The following is a 20404-nucleotide window of genomic DNA, read 5'->3' as shown; positions in this document are numbered from 1 at the left end:
TTCCGAACTCTAACTATTTTCCCAGCTGCTGGAATTTTTTGAGTTTTTCAAAATTGTTCTGTCACCATGCCCGGCCCTCGCGATGTTCTCCATCTTAACTATTTGCGCAAGGAGGAGTTGATCTATGAATTGACTATTAGAAATGTACAATCTGGAGGCACGGTTGCAGTAGACACAAACAAGCTTAGAGAGTCCCTAGATTTGCCCATTTCCATCCCCAATTTGGGAGAGAAAGAAATTGACGACTCTCTTTCCACGATCACGGAGAATATTACTGGGCTAGCTTCTGTAGTTAGTTTTTTTGATGAAAATGATCCTTCTCCTAATCAAATTAAGCGTGTGCAAGCTAGGCTATATCATTTTTCGAATAGGGTTAACGATCTGTTGTCTCTAAAGTTGAATGACGTTCAGAAGAAGGAAGCTAGTACGCTGCTTGAAAATATGTCTGAATTATCTAGCAAGGTCACTCAATTGTTAACAGGGGAGGTTCCTCCCAAAAGCGATCTACCCACCACAGTGAATGCAGGTAGTGAGGAAGCGCCTCCCAAGGGAGAAGTTAATAGGATAACCGTTGCTGCTCAAACTATCCCTGCCCCATTGGACAACGAATCTGAACGTCGTGCATCATTGAGTAACATCCGTTCTGAATTAACTTCCTTGCCATTGAAACCTTTACCTACTATGTCACCCGGGTTTAGCAGCTTGCTTCATCCATTGGCAATGTTGCTCAGAGGTATCTCTAAGTTTTCCGTTAATACCACCAGTGATGTAATTTCTTTTTTAAGATTTCTAGTTGAATTTCAGGATCATGCCCTTGTGTTTTCTCTTTCTCCATGTCAAATTTTGCAAATTATCTATCCGTATGCTATTGGTATTCTCTCAGATAAAATCGTAAGAGCCATTGCCGAGCAATCATCTATTGAGGATTTCCATGCCCATTTGCTAGCTAACTTCATCCCGGCTAGGGCCAGGTCCTCCCTTATTCAGAAGTACTATTACCGTGTACAACGCCTGGATGAAAACTTGGCTGATTTCATACAGGACATTAAGTTTTATACTAGGGTGTTTGCTCTTCATTTCCCTGAGGATCAGATTGTACAAGCTATTGTGGAAGGGATTTCTCCACCCTACAGGTCATATTTGTGTTTCGCGGCGTGCCCGCAAACTTTCTCTGAACTTGAAGCATTGGCCGTCTCAGCGGAAGGAGTTAGATACGCCAATTCTTTGCGTGTCGCGAAAGAACCCCCGCCTTCCTTTAGTAATACTCGGCCTCCACCTCGCCGACCAGTCAATCCCCGTAAATGTTATGCTTGCGGGTCGCCTGACCATCTGCGCAACAAGTGTCCACTGATCAAGTCAAGTGGGACAAGGAATGGAGCCGGGTCATCACAAGGCTGTTTTAAATGTGGGGCTTTCTCACATATCGCCAAGAATTGTCCCAATTCGAATAGCACCCCCTCCTGCTCAACTTCTGGTGCAAATTCCACCTATGCCAATAATAAAAAGTGACTAGTGGCTTCGGCTGAGTCGACTAATCCATCTTCCCGAGACTCAGCCCCGGGTAAACAGGTTGTAAATTCAGGGAACGAGCAATTTTCAAATTCATCTTTTGAAGGTCCCAAAGAGTGTCTTAGGATTGCGGCGGATTCCCCCGCACCGGTCCCCTTTCTCAAAATTGAGTTAAATAACGAGCCTATAACAGCTCTCTTAGATTCAGGTAGTGTTTGTTCTATTATTTCGGCTGATTGGTATTCAAAATTGAAATCTGTTTGTAAGCTTCCTAACTATTGTTTGTCGGCGATCCAATACGTTTCGGCTAATTCCTCTCCATTAGAAATTCTCGGTTCCTTATATGTCAAAATTCGTATTTTTCAATTCACATGGAAAGTTAAATTGTTTGTGGCCAAGCATTTGTCTTGCCCCATTATATTGGGAGCGGACTTTATTTCTCACACTGGTCTTGTGCTCGATCTTCAGAGTAGGTCTTGCACTTTCAAATTTGCCTCTAATTGTAATATCCCTCTATTAAAGTGTAATTCTGCATCATGTTCTTCTATTTCGCCTACCCAGGATGAGATGTTGTTAGACCTTAGACATCTACCTGAGGAGCAGGCTGATAGTATTCGCAAATTGTGTCAGTCGTTTCCCGAGGTGTTCTCTGATACTCTTGGTGTTACTGACCTTATTGAATACAAAATTGAGGTCACGGATTCGATTCCTGTCCGTTTTCCACCTTATAGGCTATCTCCACCTAAAATGAAGGCTCTAAATGAAATCATCGATCAGATGTTGAAGGACGGTATTATTAGGCCCTCTAAGTCAGCGTATTCTTCGCCTATTTTTTTAGTCCCGAAACCCCAAGGAGGCTTCAGGCCTGTCATTGATTACAGGGCTCTCAATCGGAAGGTGGTGTTACAATCTGTGCCCCTTCCCGACCTTCATTCTTGTTTTTCATGGTTTCGTAAGGCCAAGTTCTTTACTATCTTGGACTTGAATCAGGCCTATAATCAAATTCCCCTTGCCGAAGAGTCTAAACATCTTACAGCGTTTGCCACGGACTGGAATTTATACGAATACAACCGCGTGCCTTTCGGGCTCCCCACGGGAGCAGCTGTACTCACTAGGCTACTAGATAGGGTCTTCTCCGACATCAAATTTGAGTACTTATATCACTACTTGGACGATGTCGTCGTATTTTCAGAGACTTTTGAAGAACATCTAGATCATCTGCGAGAAGTTCTCGATCGCCTTCGTAAGGCTGGGTTAACTGTTAAGTTGTCCAAGGTTGCCTTTGCTAAGCCCTCTATGTCTTTCCTAGGGCATATTGTGTCACCGGATGGTGTAGCAGTCGATCATTCTAGAACACAGGCCATCCGTGATTTTAAACCTCCCAAGGACATTAAAGGTATCGCCAGGTTCATTGGTATGGTGAATTTCTTCAGGAAGTTTATTCCTAACTTCGCTAATAGAGCGGCGCCCTTAAACCTTCTTCGTAGGAAAGGCATCAAATTCGAGTGGGGACCTTCTCAACAAGCCGCTTTTGAAGACCTTAAATTAGCTCTTTGTAATGCCCCTGTACTTGCTATGCCTGATTTCTCGAAGAAATTCATTGTCCAAACCGACGCATCGTCGTCAGCGGTAGCTGCAGTCCTTCTTGAAGAGACTGAACTAGGGAGGCGCCCCATCGCCTATGCGTCTAGGACATTGTCGGCTCAAGAAGCCAAGTATTCCATATATGAGCTCGAAGGTTTGGCAGTCTTATTCGCCTTAGAGAAGTTCCGTCTCTATCTGGAACATGTCAAATTCGACCTGGAGACAGATAATCAAGCCTTAAGCTGGGTCTTAGGTAGGCCGCGTCGTACTGGTCGTATAGCCCGCTGGGCCATCCGTATTTCTGCCTTCCAGTTTGATGTTAGACATATCAGAGGTTCCGAAAATGTTGTTGCTGATGGACTCAGCCGTATGTTTTCTAACGACGTCGAGACCCACGAACCGGTCGACAGTTCATCACCTTCCGAGTCCATACTATCTAAGGTTAATGCCATCCTAACAGATGCTCCCATGCTCTTTAGGGATATCGAGAAATACCAACGTGAAGATCCGACGCTGGCTCCGATAATGGAAACCCTTTCTTCTGGGGAACATGTTGTCCCTTATGTTCTGAGGAATGGTGTTCTATGTTGCCCTTCGAAGCATGATAAGATGATGAAAGTTGTTGTTCCAGCGGTTCTTGTACCTATGATCTTCAAGTATTATCATGAGACCCCATTAGGAGGGCATCTTGGTATCTTTAAAACTCGTGAAAAGATTCGTGAAATGTTCATCTGGAAAGGCATGGACGGTGAAATCCGTGAACTAGTAAAGGCTTGTAAATCCTGTTTGCTTAGTAAACCGACCATGTCCACCAAGGTAGGCCTCTTGTCTTCTCAGCAAGCGTCGCGCCCCATGGAACGCCTGTATATTGATTATGTAGGACCATTCCCCCAGTCAAAGGGTAATGCCAACAAGTTCATCCTTGTGTGTGTAGATGGTTTTACCAGATTTTCTTGGTTATTTCCGACTAAGCTGGCTACCGCTCAGTCTACCATTACTTGCTTAAATTCTATTTTTGCTTCTTTTGGTCCGTGCCAATATATTGTATCTGATAATGCTAAGGCTTTTACATCTAACTTATTTCGTAAATTCTGTTTTGACTTATCCATCTCTCATGTAACTACTTCTGCTTATTACCCTCAACCATCTCTGGCTGAACGGGTTAATCGTAATCTCAGGTCCGCACTTATTGCCTATCATCATGAAGATCATTCCAGGTGGGACACGTCCCTGCATTGGTAGGCTTTTGCTTTGAATTCGGCGGTTCATGAATCTCATAAGTTCACTCCAGCTTCCTTGATGTTCAAGTTTGTTCCCAACACGCCGCTCTCTAACCTTTGGTCTCTGAGTGACATTCTACCCGAGACAATAGATCCGGATAATATTAAAGATCTTTGGAAGAAGGCTAAAGCCAATCTTAAGGTATCTCATGAAAAGGTTAGGGAAAAGTATGATCGTGGACGGAGACCCACCACTTTGAAGGTAGGTGACCAGGTGATGGTCAAGAATTTTGTTCCCGCGGGCAAGCTTGCCCCCAGATTTCATGGGCCATGCATCATTCTCGATTTTCTTACGCCGGTTACATTGTTAGTAAGCAATCCAGCCACCGAGAGGATATTTAGGGTTCACCTGTCCCAGGTGAAACCGGTGTAAATTTTGTGTCAACTTGCTTCATATAATTTGATAGGAATATGAAGGTTATATATTTTTTTGAGTTCCACTCTTAAGGCATTCTGCTCCTTCTATTTTATTTTATATGTAAGCATTTCTGTGAAACCTCCCCCGATTTGTTAAACTGCCATCCTGTCCTTGCCTCGGCCATTACCACGCTCCCGTCTCCTGCTCCACTACACACAGTGGCTGGCTTAGATGAAATGCCATGGATATCTGCACGCCGCTGGCCCCTCAATCTCTCTACATACCTGTGCCCTCAAAAGAAACATGATGGTCCAACACAATTCTGCCGCCTAGCTTTAATGTTTCAGTGCCCCCGCAGCCGCGCGGCGCCGCGCCGCAACTGGGTTTGAGGAAGGGCCCCCTCGGCCCCAGCGAGGACGACATGTGCACGGCGAGCCGGAGCTCTCCTCCCGGCCAAGGCTGATGTGCGGCGCACGACCTGCTACTTGCCCGCAGCCTGTATACCTTCACCGCGGGCGCGGCGTGCTTCTACACCTCTGCTCCCCTCATAGTGCGGGCGAGCGGTATCTCAGGGTACTCGAGGGGTCCGAGCGGCCTCCTTTGGATGCAAGCTGCAACGGCCGGTCTGGCCATCCAACTTCATTAACATCAACTACATGAACAGTTACTATAAGCAATGACTACACTTGGGAATTCAACAGCAATATTTGGTGGACATTGCAAAATTTTTCATCACTTTTAAGTATTAAATGTTTATCTTCAGAATTCAACTTCTACAATATAAAGACTTTACTTCACCTGCAACAACAAAATTTTGAAACTGAATCAAACCAAATTAAGAAAATCTTATAAATTTTTTTTGGCAATTAATCTCCATATCTACATCAAAACTTGGACCTTGTTTTCAAACAATTTCATGTGTCACCCCGGGAGGAACTTTTGGGGGGGGAGGTCTGTACCGGGCGGTACACCTCCACTCCGCTAATTTAAAATGTGCGCCAGTTGAAACTCCTCTGCTGGAGGAAGTCTGAACTTTATCTACGCTATTAATTCTCTACTTTCTCAGAAGATGTCACCACGTGGAAAATTTTGAGTTTTTGAACTGTGTCATTTTTGATGTGGTTTTGTTTCGCTTGAAGTAAGAAGTGTGAACTTTCTCTTCTAGAGGACACTACTGAAGATCAACAATAGTGCAACCTAGTGCGGAGTCAAAGAACTATTTTGTTGGAGAAATTTTTATTTCAAATGTTTGTTCTTTGCTAAATTTTTTTCAGTCTTTGGTTAAGTTGGCAATATTAACCCCTTCTTTCCCCTTGTTTTAAATCTAGCCTATCCCGAATTTCTTGAATTAATTTTCCACCAATTATGTGTTTCTTCTTAGTATTGTGTATGGGGTTTATTGATCTACCAATAAAATCATCGCGGGAGGGTGTTTTCATTCCCCTAACGCCTAGAACCTTCTGCGAGAGTATTTAAACTGCTGATTTTAGGGTCTCCGGGCCACTTCTGTTCCATCTTTCAGTGTATAAAGTACATAGCAGGAGGCGGGAAGCGCCTCTTTCCTCGGCAGCGGTCATCAATAAGGTAATGGCCGATTAATAAATTCTTTCTTTGCTAGCTCAGCAGTTTAACTCTCGGGGCGGGTGCGAAGCGTTCCTCCATGTAACCTTTTCCTAAAATGTAACGATCTTTTCTTCTATTCTCTTTTAAGCTGCATATTGGGATAGAGAGTGCTAACCCTCTCGAGCTCCCACTCACATTGTCTTGAGGTGAACTTATTTTCTCAACCTATTCTTCGTTAATGTAAAACAAATTGCTCTTTTCTAAAGTCACCTCGATAGTATGGGATTAGCCCTTGCATTAGTGGCCTAGAGCCAGATTAGGGTTTTAAAAACAAGTGTATTAGGAGTGCAAGATCGCCTCCTCTCAAATTGTTATTTTAGAGGTCATGTAATTGCCCATTTTTATTTAATAGACCTCAGTAGGTTGGGTATTTTACCCCTGTGTCTATGTCCAGTGAGGACAACTTGAAGGTGGAGTTTGGTGTGGCCTGGGAGAGGCTTAAATTTTGAGAGCGAGTGGCTCTTTTGAAGAAAAAAAGGTGTTGTATGCCTCGTGGAGGCTTTTCTGTGTAATTTGGAGCAAGGGCTCCTAGGTATGAATGGGGTTTTCTGCCCCTCTGTTAAAACTCGTGTTTGGGGTAAAACTGAGCTGATTGCCCAAGCAGTGTAAAATCAGGGCGCGAAGCCCAATTCCTGTAAATATTGTAACTACCCTTTTTGATTTGCTACTTTGTACCTGCCATGCTTGTTATTTCTTTGTTTTTGAAAAGAAAATATAACCTTGTTAAATTTTAAATTAATTTTGCTTTCGTAACGGGAGACCTATTCACACCCGCACCTTCTTTCACCTCTACCTACCACGGAAAACTCCGTAACAATTATTATTATTATTATTATTATTATTATTATTATTATTATTATTATTATTATTATTATTATTATTATTATTCCAGCACATTGTCAAGGAAGACTTCCTGAGTAACGTGATGTTACTTACCTTACAGTTCTTGAAGGATTCATACAGCTCAGACATATCGACTATCGATCCTTTAGTCGCAGATGCCTTCTCATAGCATGCACTGAGTGACTTGTCCTGCAAGATGAATGGGCTCGCTCGGCTGGGAACAGTCATCTTCACTACAAACTGGCTGCTGTTCTTTTCGTCCACATCCAAGGTGATATCGAACGCCATGGGACTGCGAATAAAACAATTGAATTAGAGTAGTCATATACCACCTCTACCATGGTTACACTAATGGAGTGGGTTCCCAAACTTGTTCCACACACAACCTCCCTTTCGGGAATGAAACCTCATTTCATGTTGTACATATCAGGGGTTGGAAATGGAATGATTTCATCCTTGTATACCCATGAAGCATTCCTATCCAAGTCAGTAAGGTTTGGTAGTAAATGAGAGGAAGACTAACGTAATGAAGGAAAACACTACCTGACCAAAGTATCCGGGCTCCCCTATGTAATGTGGAATTGAATCCTACTTGTCACGAGAGGCGGACGCGTCAGTGTAAAAGGCGGCGGGAAGTATTTTGCTGTCAGGGTGGATGCAGAGTGGGACTCGGCCCGTAAGTGGCCACGGCTCTACCGTGGCTCTACGCCTCTGCGTTCGGGAGATGGGACAGGGCTGGCCCCAACCGTCGGCTGTCCTGAGCATGGTTTCCCGTCGTTTTCCATTCTCCTGGACTAAGGCGAATGCCGGGATAGTTCCTAGTATAGGCCACGGCCGCCAACCCCTCACCTTCTCCGAGCATCTCCTTCACTGTAACAGATCTCCCGGCCTGAGAAACGGCGTCACTGTCTACGAGGCCCGCCTCCCCCTTCAGGACAGGAACGAAAACATTTTAATAGTAGTTGTGCTGTCAGTAGAGAGGCAGCGTGGATCGGTCAGGAGAGCTCAGTGTCTTCGAACGTGGACCTGAGTAAGAAATCCATCAGGGACACTTCAACCCTTCTATAGCTCAGACCGTTTTACAGGCTGTCGTGTCATTTCAAGCTGGATTGAAGTGTTGACCTATAAAGCCATTTTACACTTTTCGATAGAACAGATAATAAGAGAGGTTATCGTCAACGATTGGTTTCATGAATGATGAGCCACAGTGCCAGATTAACAATATGTAACCGGTAAGTAGGGAGAATTAACCATAACTGACCAGGAACTCTACTGTTCAATAAACTCTGTCCTCGTCCTCATTCTGTCTCCACTTCGTTCAGCCACGTGCTTTCGTACAAGAATACCAGTTGAACATGCCGTATTAAACGTTTGAATACAGGCATGTAACTTCGCGTAAATTCATGAAGAAATCGTTAAATCGATACCCATTCCCGTGCGAAGGACGGGTACATATGCTAGTAATAATAATAATTTGACGGATATCCTACTAAACATTTGGGAGACTGAAACATTACCTAATGACTGGACTTCTGCTTTGATTTATCCCTTGTACAAGAACGAGGAATCTCGTTAATTGTTGATGTCGGTCAAGTCTTCTTTCCTGTTGATGCCTGTCACATACAAGACTTTCTCCAAGACCGTATTAAACAGAACTGAACCCCAACTAGACCCATAACTAGGAGAATACCAATGGGGATTCAGAAAAGGGCGCTCTTGTACTGAACAGGTACTCAAATTGAAGTCAGTGCAACGACAGGAAAAAATGGCCGGTAAGAAATATGTTATCGTGTTTGTCGACTTTACGAAGGTGTATAACTCGGTTGACAGACCTACTCTCATGAAAATCCCGCAGTAACTAGAACTGGACCAGAATACCCATAACCTTGTCAACACCAGATCACGAACGAAATTCAGGGCAACGCTCTCAGGATGTTGTGAAATTAAGACAGGAAAACGATCTCTCCCCTCTCTTCTTTAACTGTGCACTGTAAAATGTAATGAGAGAGTGGCGAAAGAAGTTAGCTACACAGGGAATTGGGGCCGATGACCTAGATGTTAGGCACCTCTAAACAACAAGCATCATTATCATCAAGTACACAGGGAATTCCATGTGACATCTCTCTGGGACACAAGCGCAATGGACTCAATATTGAATGCCTGCATTTGTCGACGACCTGGCACTTCTAAATCATTCGGAGAAACTTCAATGAAACAACTGCATATCATCACTAAATTCCTCACAGGAAACTACTTCACAACAACTGGAACTAGAAACGCAACTCCTCGAGCACAGAGAGATAGACAGAAAGAATAATCCGTTCCACGGACAGAACACTCAGAGAGACTGACTCACAGTCTGTCCCCTAAACTTAGACTGAAACTCAGCACGAGCTGTCAATGTCCACAGTAACACTCACTCTCTCAGAGTGAACTGTATTCACTTCCGACTCGCCTGACTCCCCTTAAATAGGGAAGCGAGTAGTTCCAAAACAATACGGAAGCAGAAACTTCTCGCCCCCCAATTCACCTCCAGGTTTGTGGTCACCGCTAACGGCTCCCAGGGAGACACCAGAAGAAGACCAGCAAGCTTCTCCTTCCGCAGTGAACGCGTAGGCAGTGGCCTATAGCCCAGGGGTGGCGTCCCTTGCTTGCGGCCGAGATCAGACCAGTTCATTAAAACTTGGCTCGGAATTGGCATGGTAGATACTGTCACAATATCGTAGCATCCTAGAGTTTAATTTACGAGTTATGCTTTTCCCTATTCTGCAAAGACGAAAGAACACGTCTCGTTTAAAGAATGGCAACATTCATCGTCTATTCTTGAAAAGGAAATGCAGCAGTGTGACCATATGTCCCATTTTCGCCGGGAAAGTCCTATTATTTTATGTTGTCCCGCCCGTACCGTCAGTTCTCCATTTCGTCCCGTTTTTCAAGCATTTAAATAAATGTTTTAAAATATTTTCATAGCAGGTGACTTATAAAGTTTAATGACCGTATACTGTACATACATAAACTCGATGGAAAATAGCGAAGAAAATGTTTCTTCTTAATCGTCGCACTTTTTCTTTATTTCAATGACCTTTTCTAGATATCCTTGATTACAGTACGTTTTGTGTTGTAACCTACAAGGGTATATGACGTTATTACTTCATCTTACCCATTTTTAATTTTATAGAGATTTTTGCTACTGAGAAAAATGTTTACCTGGGTGAATATTTTCATGTTGTTGAGTAAAATTAAACATTGTACGAATGCGTTAGACAGCCTCTGTGGTGTAGTGGTTGGCGTGATTAGCTGCCACCCCCCGGAGTCCCGGGTTCGATTCCTGGCTCTGCCACTACATTTGAAAAGTACGACGGTTGGAACGGGGTCCGCTCAGCCTCGGGAGGTCAACTGAGTAGAAGGGGTCCGATTCCCGTGGTTTCCCACTTGTCTTCCGGGCAAAAGCCGGGATGGTACCTAATTGAAGGTCACGACTGCTTCCTTCCCTTTTCCTTCTTTATCCCTTGCAGTCTACCCCATCCCTCCTCCCACAAGGCGCCTGTTCAGTATAGCAGGTGGGGCCGCCTCGGTGAGGTACTAGTCTTCCTCCCCAGTTGTATACCCTACCCATTGCCTCACGCTCCAGGACTCTGCCCTTGAGGCAGTATACCCTGGAGGGTAAACGGATCAAGAAAGAAAGAAAGAAAGAAAGAAAGAAAGAAAAAGAGTGAAGACAGTAGTTCTTTGCAGTTAGTCAAAAGCGTCGTGTCTGGTGCAGCGTGGGAGAGTTCAATGTGGGATCGGCAAGGCACAGTGAAAGAAGACTGTTTTGAGTGAAAGAACAGTGTGCGTTATGGTTTGTGAGAATGTTGTGCCCGATAGTGATGACGAGGATACCACTGACCTGATTTAGACCGTCCGTTTCAGTTGTGGAAGTCTTCAGTGTGATTTGTGTTAGTAAAACAAACTGCGTATGGCTTTTAGTGCCGGGAGATCCCAGGACGGGTTCGCACGCCAGGTGCAGGCCTTTTGATTTGACGCCCGTAGAAGACCTGCGCGTCGTGATGAGGATGAAATGATGATGAACATTACACATACACGCAGCCCCCGTGCCAGGGAAATTAACCAATGATGGTTAAAATTCCCGACCCATCCGGGAATCGAACCCGGGATCCCAGTTACCAAAGGCCATTACGCTAACCATTTAGCCATGGAGCCGGACTTTTGCGTTAGCCTATAAGCCATAGTGTGACTGAACAGCGAGAACATACGGAGAGAGCGTGGGCGATTGTAAAGGTATGTACTCTGTTAGCCCAAGCTGTGATCCTGGTGTGTCCGTGACGTTGTGCAAGAAATAGTATTAGTTAATAAATCTTAGAGTAAACATTACAGGTGCCTTATTTACCATTCCACCAACACGTTAGGGTGGTAGGGTGGATAATGGGAGAACACTGGCAGATATGAGTGCAGTTGGAATAGACAAAAGAGAGCCTGAATGGGTTGCTATATTTCTAGAAAATAGATATCAGACAGAGTAGTTGAGGCTTTATCTGACACTCTAATAATGAAGAAGGGAATTCCTCAGAGCTGTATTATTGGACCTTTATGTTTTCATATATATAAAAATCATACGAGTAAAGAAGTGGAATCAGAGATAAGGCTTGTGTGGATGACGTTCTTCTGTACAGAGTAATAAATAAGTTACAAGATCGTGAACAGCTGCAAAATTACCTCGATAATGTTGTAAGATGGACAGCAGGCAACGGTATGATGATAAACGGGGTTAAAAGTCACGTTGTGAGTTTCACAAATAAGAAGAAGCAATTACTTTAATAAATTGCTCTACGAGGATGGAAAGTCTGGCTCGATAGCCTGTGCAATGCTTACGGACAGAAGTATACGACCTGAAATACGAGAAATAATAATCTTACCGGGCGAGTTGGCCTCGTGGTTAGAGGCGCGCAGCTGTGATCTTGAATCCAGGAGAGAGTGAGTTCGAATGCCAATATCAGCAGGGCTGAATATGGGGTTTTTCGTTGTTTTCCATTTTCACACCACGCAAATGTACATTAATTAGGGCCATGGCCGCCTCCTTCCTACCACTAGGCATTTCTTAACCCATCATTGTATGTATGTATGTATGTATGTATGTATGTATGTATATATGTATTTATTTATTTATTGAACTGAACATAACAGGCTTTCGCCAAGTTACAATGTTCCAATATACAATTCAAAATAAACACTTACAGACTATTTATAGCTAAGCACTAACTGAGTGGCTCAGACGGTTGAGGCGCCGGCCTTCTGACCCCAATTTGGCAGGTTCGATCCTGGCTCATACCGGTGGTATTTGAAGGTGCTCAAATACGACCGCCTCGTGTCGGTAGATTTATTGGCACGTAAAAGAACTCCTGCTGGACAAAATTAACTACCTCTAAATCTACTATGTAGCATCTTGCACATGGACGGATCGCCAGCTCAACATGCAACACACTACCTCTACTTATAACTAACTTACAACATTAAATATATACTAACTCTATCCTAAATTTGTCTGGCCGCGACATCACCCCTGGTGAGGAACTCCTACCACCCTTCCCTGGGATGTCACGACCAGACATGTCTTATGAGGCTTGGAAACCGATACCTCATAGACCCCTTAAGCTGTCAATGTTATTTCCTCACTACTCCTTCATGTAACAGCCCACATGTTTGCGGATTGCCCAGCTCTACATGTAGACTGACACGCCTGTATTCCACTACCGAGACGGATTCCATAACTCGGCTCATCTTTCGCTGTCTCATTGACAAGTTACTTCCTCTAATCTAACACTATTCACTACCTTACTCTACACGTGCAGACGTACCGAATCAACACTTTTTCTCGAGATAGGTCAGGCCTATCTCACCCTCTTCCAACTCTACTGTACGTCAGCAGCCAAAACAAACTAACTAACAAAAACCAAAGTAAAAACAGGCAGACAAACAACAAGCATCCTCATTAGAAGGAATACAGTACAGCTTACATATCAATCAACTGAATCTACTAATTAGAAATATACAATACCTAAGGAACAAAGGAACAAAACTGAACAAATATAAAAACGAAACATAATACTAAACTTATAATTATTGTCGCCCTTACTTATTAGTGACTTAAACTCTATAATGTTCGTAATCTGTGTATTGAAACCGTACAGTGTCCTGTACAGCTCATTGAAATCATAGGTGCCTTTATTCCTGTGATTAAAATCATTTCTAAAAGTCGCGTTACTTGTAGGGTGACGGGCGAAGGGACTCGAGCAGCGTGTGGCCAGAACGAAACCCGTGAAAGAGCGCCTGGAAAACAAAGGAAAGGTTGGGCAGTTGCCAAGCCTTCGTGAAAAAGCCCTCTCAACTTGCAGACAGAGTTGGAGATACGACGAGACGCTACGGTAGTCAAACACGCCCCGAGGTGTGGCCTAGTTTCCCAGGGTTCCAAACAAACAGAAGGAACTTCCGGTTTTTATGCACGTTTCACGGATGCCAACGTCGAATTTTGGCGCGTAAAAATTATAGGATATTTTGATCCAGACATGGGAAAATTATGGGAGGCACACCAATGAATAGAGCTGAATTTCCTGCGTATACCAGACTGGAAATATGGAATACTTTATTCAAGGGGCGAAAGGAGGTCACCAGATGTCCAGCCGTAACATATTGCAAACACATGTGAATGTAAAGTGTCCCCCAAGCTAAGAAACGCGCTCAAAGATGACTCCACCCACCAGAGGACGCTAATGGAATAATTAAAAGGCGGGAACCAAATTACGTGAGAACTGACGATCGCAGGTCGAGCGCAGCTGGTTCAATGGAAGGGGAAAGAGAGGGTTACAATACGCACCATTTAAATATCTTGAATTCCTGGGATGAAAGGAACTGTTGTCCTTAATGAACCGTGAAACGTTTACGCCCCTAGTCTTCCCGCGTGAAGATCATAAAGGATGGGCTGGCCCCCGCTGGAGACAGTTCCTAGCGGGTTGCTGAGAGAGGACAGTGTGTTACATTGTGTTCCAGTTTTTACAGTCCGGAACCTATTGACCGCATACTAAGACAGTGTTATTGTGTCCGTCGCGGCCGTGAATTAGAAAGGCCTTTGTGAAGTGTTGATGGGAAGCCAAGCGAGCCTAGGCAAATGGCTCTGTGCCGCATGTCAATTAATTAAGCTGCGAGCTTAATTTATAAACGAGTAGCGGGAGTCGGCAATGGACAATGCCGGCCTAAATTAGTACGTGATATCAATAAATTGGTATCATCCAAATCGCTACACTGATTCAGGGTTCTCAAGTATCGTGAGCCACCCGATTCATGCTGTAAACGCACCCGCTGTGATTAGAATGACCTGCCTGTTTATTGTGTAAATCCTGTGCGTGTGTCGCGGTAAACAGAGGACCGTGTGACGAGTTGTGGAGTGTTACTCCTTTGGATTACTTTAAGATTTCAGCAGTGAACGAGCTAACCAAGATGACGGACTTGTGTGGACCGGGGTCGAAGGACAACACGCTTGTTTCCAGCGCCGAGGCCATGCAGCAGTAAGCTCCGCCATGGGCCTCCCGTGGAAGGAAAAACCACGTCCACCAAACAGATGAGTTGATGTCAAAATATAATCTTCTTAGCACGTTAAAGTATAACCGGGTCGTAGGATGAGCTTTTCCTTTGTAATACCTAAATGTTGTAAAATAATGCATGTCCTAATATTGAAATTTTATTGTTCTTTATCATGATAACGCAAATTCAAGGGAGCTAACTCCCCGGACGACCCATTTCTTCCTTAGGGATTAGTTTTTCGTGAGGGGTTATTATTAGTAATATGTAGAATATCCTAGCAAGTATGGGAAACAAGGATAGAAGAATATTTGAGTTCCCCTAGGGGTGGATAGAACAATAGTGTGGAGATCCAGGGAAAACCATGTCAAAAGGTTGTTAGTTAATGTCCAATATGCCTATCGTATATGCTGGGGAAACTCATGGGTCAGTCAGACGATGCATGCGTAGCTTATACACATAATCAGTGCATGTGCAGCAAGAGAGAAGAAGTACTGACTGAGAGGGGTACATAAATGTGTTATTTAGGTTATTTGTGTGAGGGACAGTTTGCGAATTTCCCGTGATTCTTGATTATTTAACCAGAATTTTACGGAGGTTTTTTTGTCTGTAACCGGGCTGAAACCCAAGGAGGCCGAGTCTTGAATGCATGGTCAAAATATAAAATATGCATAACTTTTGGGCGATGAGCGAAGAGGAAGAGAAGCGTAGTACTGAGGAATCGTGAGAGTCCTATGCCCAAGGAAATAAGATACGCGATATGAGACGTAATGAGAGGGCAAAATGCCCAGATAATTTACGATGAAATAATTCGGAAGTGATGGTACCCACAGTCGGCGCTCAACGATAAGAATGAGAAGGTAGAGAATAAATGAGTATTTCTTGGGAATTCTGCGGTAAGATAAATAAACAAATGCAGTGGGCCAGAAATATGTCTCCGAGAAAGGAGGGCTAGCCGTTGTAGTTGAGAGGGGTCAAGAATCCGGCGTAGCTAATGAATGAGTGATGGTGGTAGTAAAGCGAATGACCTTCCATTCTTTTTTGTGTGTGTTCGCTTCTCTCCCTTCGCGACAAAGCGGCCCTGCCGGGCTACTGTAGTAAGACTCGGGGCTATGGGCTTCCACACTGTGTCTGCTTGTTTGTTTTAAATGGTTCGGCTAAGAACACTTCTGCAAATGACAATATCACGCTGCTTTAGAAGGTAATTAATAAATGATTATGGATCCCCCAATATCCGGTAATATGAGACCGTAGCTAGTTTAGGGATTTCAGGAATGTACCTCTCAGTCGGAAGTCGTCCAGTTCGAGCCCAGGTCAGAGTGGGACACCTTGGGCAAGCTTCCATTAAGCTTGCGCTGGGGCAGAAGATATTGATAAGCATATTTTTCTTACAGGAATAGCCCCATTTGTACATGATGTTTACATATGTGTGTGTTTAGTATTTAGTGTGCATTATTTTAAGTTCAGACAGAACCGATGTTCAACGTTGTTTTTCTTTGTGCCAAATAGGCAAGTCCGGGGTTTAGCTTAGTGTATGTGTGTTTTTGTCTGTGTATTATGTAAACATTTTTGTATGGCAATCATGTAGTGTAGGAACCGGTTAATTACGTGCTAAGAACAGTATGTAACAAGTAGGGGGATATCAGCTCAGATTAACACGGTGTGATCGACAGAATAATAAATTTTAAGACAAAGGTACGAACTAATGAGGGAAAGATAGACGATATTGGTCGCAAAACCTGAATTATACCTTTGTGCAGACGACGCCCTCAGGCGAGTTTATTTAAAGTATAAATGATTTTCTTTTCCTCCCGTATGTGGAGAATTCATTGTATAGGGTTGTTCTCTCTTTCATGTCATATTCTGAATAAATTAGTATTCATAACCCCCATTATATGATTCTTGTCATGTATAGTAGTGCTAAGCAGTATCCAGTAGACAGTTGAACCCAGAGATCCTACTTACATATTATATAAGGCCCCAGCTTAAGTATTTGTTTTTCTTCTTGCGAACGTACCCCCCCCCCAAGAGCTCGATCTGCCGAGGCCAGTACAGAAAGTAGGAGAGGAGCGGTTCGAAGCTCGTTAGGTATTCCGAGCCGCTCTTCACTCTAGTCTCATCCGTGGTAGTTTACCAGGTTAAGTGGAGGCATTCTTATGCGTGGGTCGTCCATTCGAGGCCCGGAAGGGTGTAGTATCAAAGTTGTTTTATGTACATACATGGTTACAAAACTTCGTTATTATTAACCCATACAGAGATGATACTTCAGAGATAAATACTTTCCGTATGATTTCTTCTGCTGACTATAATCAATTTTAAACTTCTTATTCAGTGTACGGGTAACTGATCGATTTGGAGTCTCCCTCTTCCAACTTCGGTCGTCCGAGGTAGGATAGCCGAGACTTGGTCCATCCTGAAATGCATTCCTGTATGTTTAGTTCAAGTGACCCATAATATCCTTTGAACCATGTGTACTCGTGCTGACTTCGCTGTTTCCTTTTTTTTCAGCAGCATGCGCCCCTGCCCTCACTCACCAACTTTCATTTTTTTTCTCGCACAAGCTTTTTACAATTGTCAATAATTTCGATAGTTTTTCTGGCCTTCTCCATTCCCTGTTTATTAACTTGACAAGAGTATAGTACTCAGATTCTCTTTCCATTTTATTTATCTCTTCCGCTTCCAAGTATTTAACCCGTAATGCTCTTGTACTTTCACACTGTCTCAAAAGATGTGCATTTCCTAATTCCTTTTCACACAATAAACATGTATTTGCAACTTCTGTAAATGCCTTATTTTTATAAACTCCCATCAACCACCATATCATTTCCCTGTATCCTTTGGTTAATTTATCATGTATTATTTTCATACCTGGATATATATTCATGAATTCCTCCAGAGTTCTCCTATTATTACCCTCAGCTTTTAACCTTTGTATTTCTATATCTGCTACCCTCTGTGCCACTCTCCCATAGACTTTCCTTTCTTCTAAATCGTTGTCCCAATAGTTCCCCATCCCTATTCCTTCTAGCATTTTCTTCAAGTTGCCTGCGTAGTACCCATCCTGATACCTCATTTGGTGTCGGTAAGCTATATCTAGAATTTCTCCCCCTCCTTCCCTTTTTAACCTAAACCAATATTGTGTTAGTCTCTTAATTATATCCACTTTTATGTCTGCACACATTAATCTTGCTCCAATGTTCGCTGTACATATTGGTAAGCCTGTAATTATTTTAATAAATCTACTGGTGACTGAATCGAGCATTACTATTTCCTTTTCTGTGCCCCATACTTCTGCACCGTATAGCATTTTGGATTTAATCACAGCGTTGAATACATTTCTTTGTACCCTAAAATCAATATTAGGCATCCTGTTATCTAATATTCTTATACTAGCTAGGGCTGCTGCACCAATCAGTTTTGCTCTCTTGACTTGTTCAGACCAATTTCCATTTCCTGATATGATAATTCCTAAATATTCTAACTTGTTAACTACTTCCAGATTTACTCCTTCAAGGTACCATTTTTCCTTTTTTGCTAATTTGTTCTTTGCACACCATTACTCTAGTTTTCTGTGCGTTAATTTTCATATTCCATTCTTTACAGTACTTCTCGATACCATCAATACTTTTTTGGATTGCAACTGGTGTTAGTGTGAACAGGAGTATGTCGTCAGCAAAGACAAGACCAGGAATATCCTGATTTTCTAATCATGGCAGTGTTAATCATTCCTCAACTTCAAACTCTAGTATATCGTTAATGAACAATAGCAATAAAATCAGTGACAATTTACACCCCTGTTTTAGACCCATTTTACAGATAATCTCTCCTATTACTACTACTTCTTTGACTCTCACGGTACACTTTACTTCAGCATATATCTTTTCTATAGCCCTTATCATTTTACATGACACTCCTACTTGTCTCAGTCTAGTAACGACTGGCCCCTGTTCACAATATCAAATGCTTTTTCTTAATCTATTGATGTTATATAGAGCTTTCCACTTTTTTTTTTCCCTACATATCTGTCAGTAAGAGTTCTCACAATAAAAACATTATCTGGTGTTGTTCTCCCTCTTCTGAAATCACTTTGAAATTTCGACAGGATTGAATGTCTCTCTGCCCAGTTCCTTAGTCTATTTGTTAGTATACCCGTATATACTTTCCCCAATGTATCTACTAAAGTAATTCCCCTATAGTTTCCTGGATTTAATCTATCCCCTTTATTTTTGTATATAGGGCATATTATCCCCTCGTTCCAAGATTTTGGAAATACACCTTTCTCGAAGATTTTATTGAATATCTTTGTCAAAATTTCCAACATGCCGCTTCGTTCTCCCACCTCTTTCCAAAATTCATATGTGATACCCGAAATAGCTCCTGATTTTCCCTTTTTGACCCGTTGTAACAGGTTCCTTATTTCGTGAGTCGAAATAGCCTCATCTAATTCAGGCTGAGTGACACTCAGACCCCCTGAAACAGTAATCCCCTCATGACGAGCTCTCCATTTGTCTTCTTTATTCAATAATTTCTAGAAATACTGGACCCATGTACTATGACTTATATTGGTCCCCCCAGAACCCGACTTCTTGGTTATTTGATTTATTTTATCCCATACTTTCCTACTGTCATTGTCCTTTTACTTTTTATTTATGTCTGCAGCCATCTTTTGTTGCCATTCCGATTTCGTCTTTCTTAACAATTCTCTGTATTCTTTCCTTTTTTTTTTTTTTTACAAAATTCGTTTCTAGCTACTTGACCACCATCCACCCTGTATCTCCTAAGTGCCTTCATAACTTGTGACTTTTTCTTTACACATTCTGTATTATACCATCCACCTTTTATCTGCATTTTACTTAGATTTTACCTCATACCTTTTCCTGCCATTCCTATTAAATTTTCTCTCCTGGTTAGGGCTTCTTCCACTCTATTCTCTTCTATCAGTTTTACAATATCCATTTTCCAAATCTCAAAATTTTCTCCATTGAAGTACTCTCTGAATTCATTTCCTAATTCTTCTCTCCAACGATACCTAGGTATTTTTCTCTCCTGTACGCTATCGTAAACGATCGTAAACGATCTCTTGCGCTCTTATATCTTGAATCGTTAATTTTATAGATACTGGCATATGATTTGCCTCTGCCCAATCCTTAATGCTTATCTCTTTGATAATTTGCAAACTATCCCTACAGCATACAACTAGGTACTGCCCCATTTTCTACTATATAGGTTAGTGTTCCACTCTCATCTCCAAACCACCACCCATTCAATATATAAAGCTCCTCTACGCGCATAATTCTAGTAGTTTTCGTCCATTTCTGTTACATTCTTTATCCTGGCTATTTCTATTAACTACTAATACCTCGTCCTCAAGTTGACTGTAAACTGACTTCTTGTCCCCTATCCTCGCGTTAAGATCGCCCATAATAATAATACTTGCCTGATCATACGTACTTCTCATTCGTCTCATTTCTGTCGCTAAATTCTCAAAAAGCTCATTCTGCGCAAATGGGGAGCTCAAAGGTGGATTATATCTAAAAGATATGCATATTTCATTCCTCCAGTTGACCCTATCTAATATTCTTATCCAGATTAATTCCTTAAACTCAGATTCTAAGAGCTGTATTCTATCTTTTAA

The 20404-nt window shown here is 42.6% G+C and overlaps 1 protein-coding gene across 1 annotated transcript in view; it reads right to left on the bottom strand.

The window, feature by feature from the left end:
• Positions 1-20404, bottom strand: part of LOC136872319 (endothelin-converting enzyme 2) — a 274577-nt gene that overhangs the window by 179375 nt on the left and 74798 nt on the right. The window contains exon 5 of the mRNA XM_067146134.2: positions 7291-7489. Coding sequence (XP_067002235.2) covers positions 7291-7489 — 199 coding nt within the window. The remainder of the gene's footprint in view (positions 1-7290; positions 7490-20404) is intronic.

Source organism: Anabrus simplex, chromosome 4 (genome assembly GCF_040414725.1).
Source record: "Anabrus simplex isolate iqAnaSimp1 chromosome 4, ASM4041472v1, whole genome shotgun sequence".
NCBI lineage: Eukaryota > Metazoa > Arthropoda > Insecta > Orthoptera > Tettigoniidae > Anabrus > Anabrus simplex.
The sequence above is the reverse complement of the archived record's forward strand: the minus strand, read 5'-3'. Positions and strand labels throughout refer to the sequence as shown.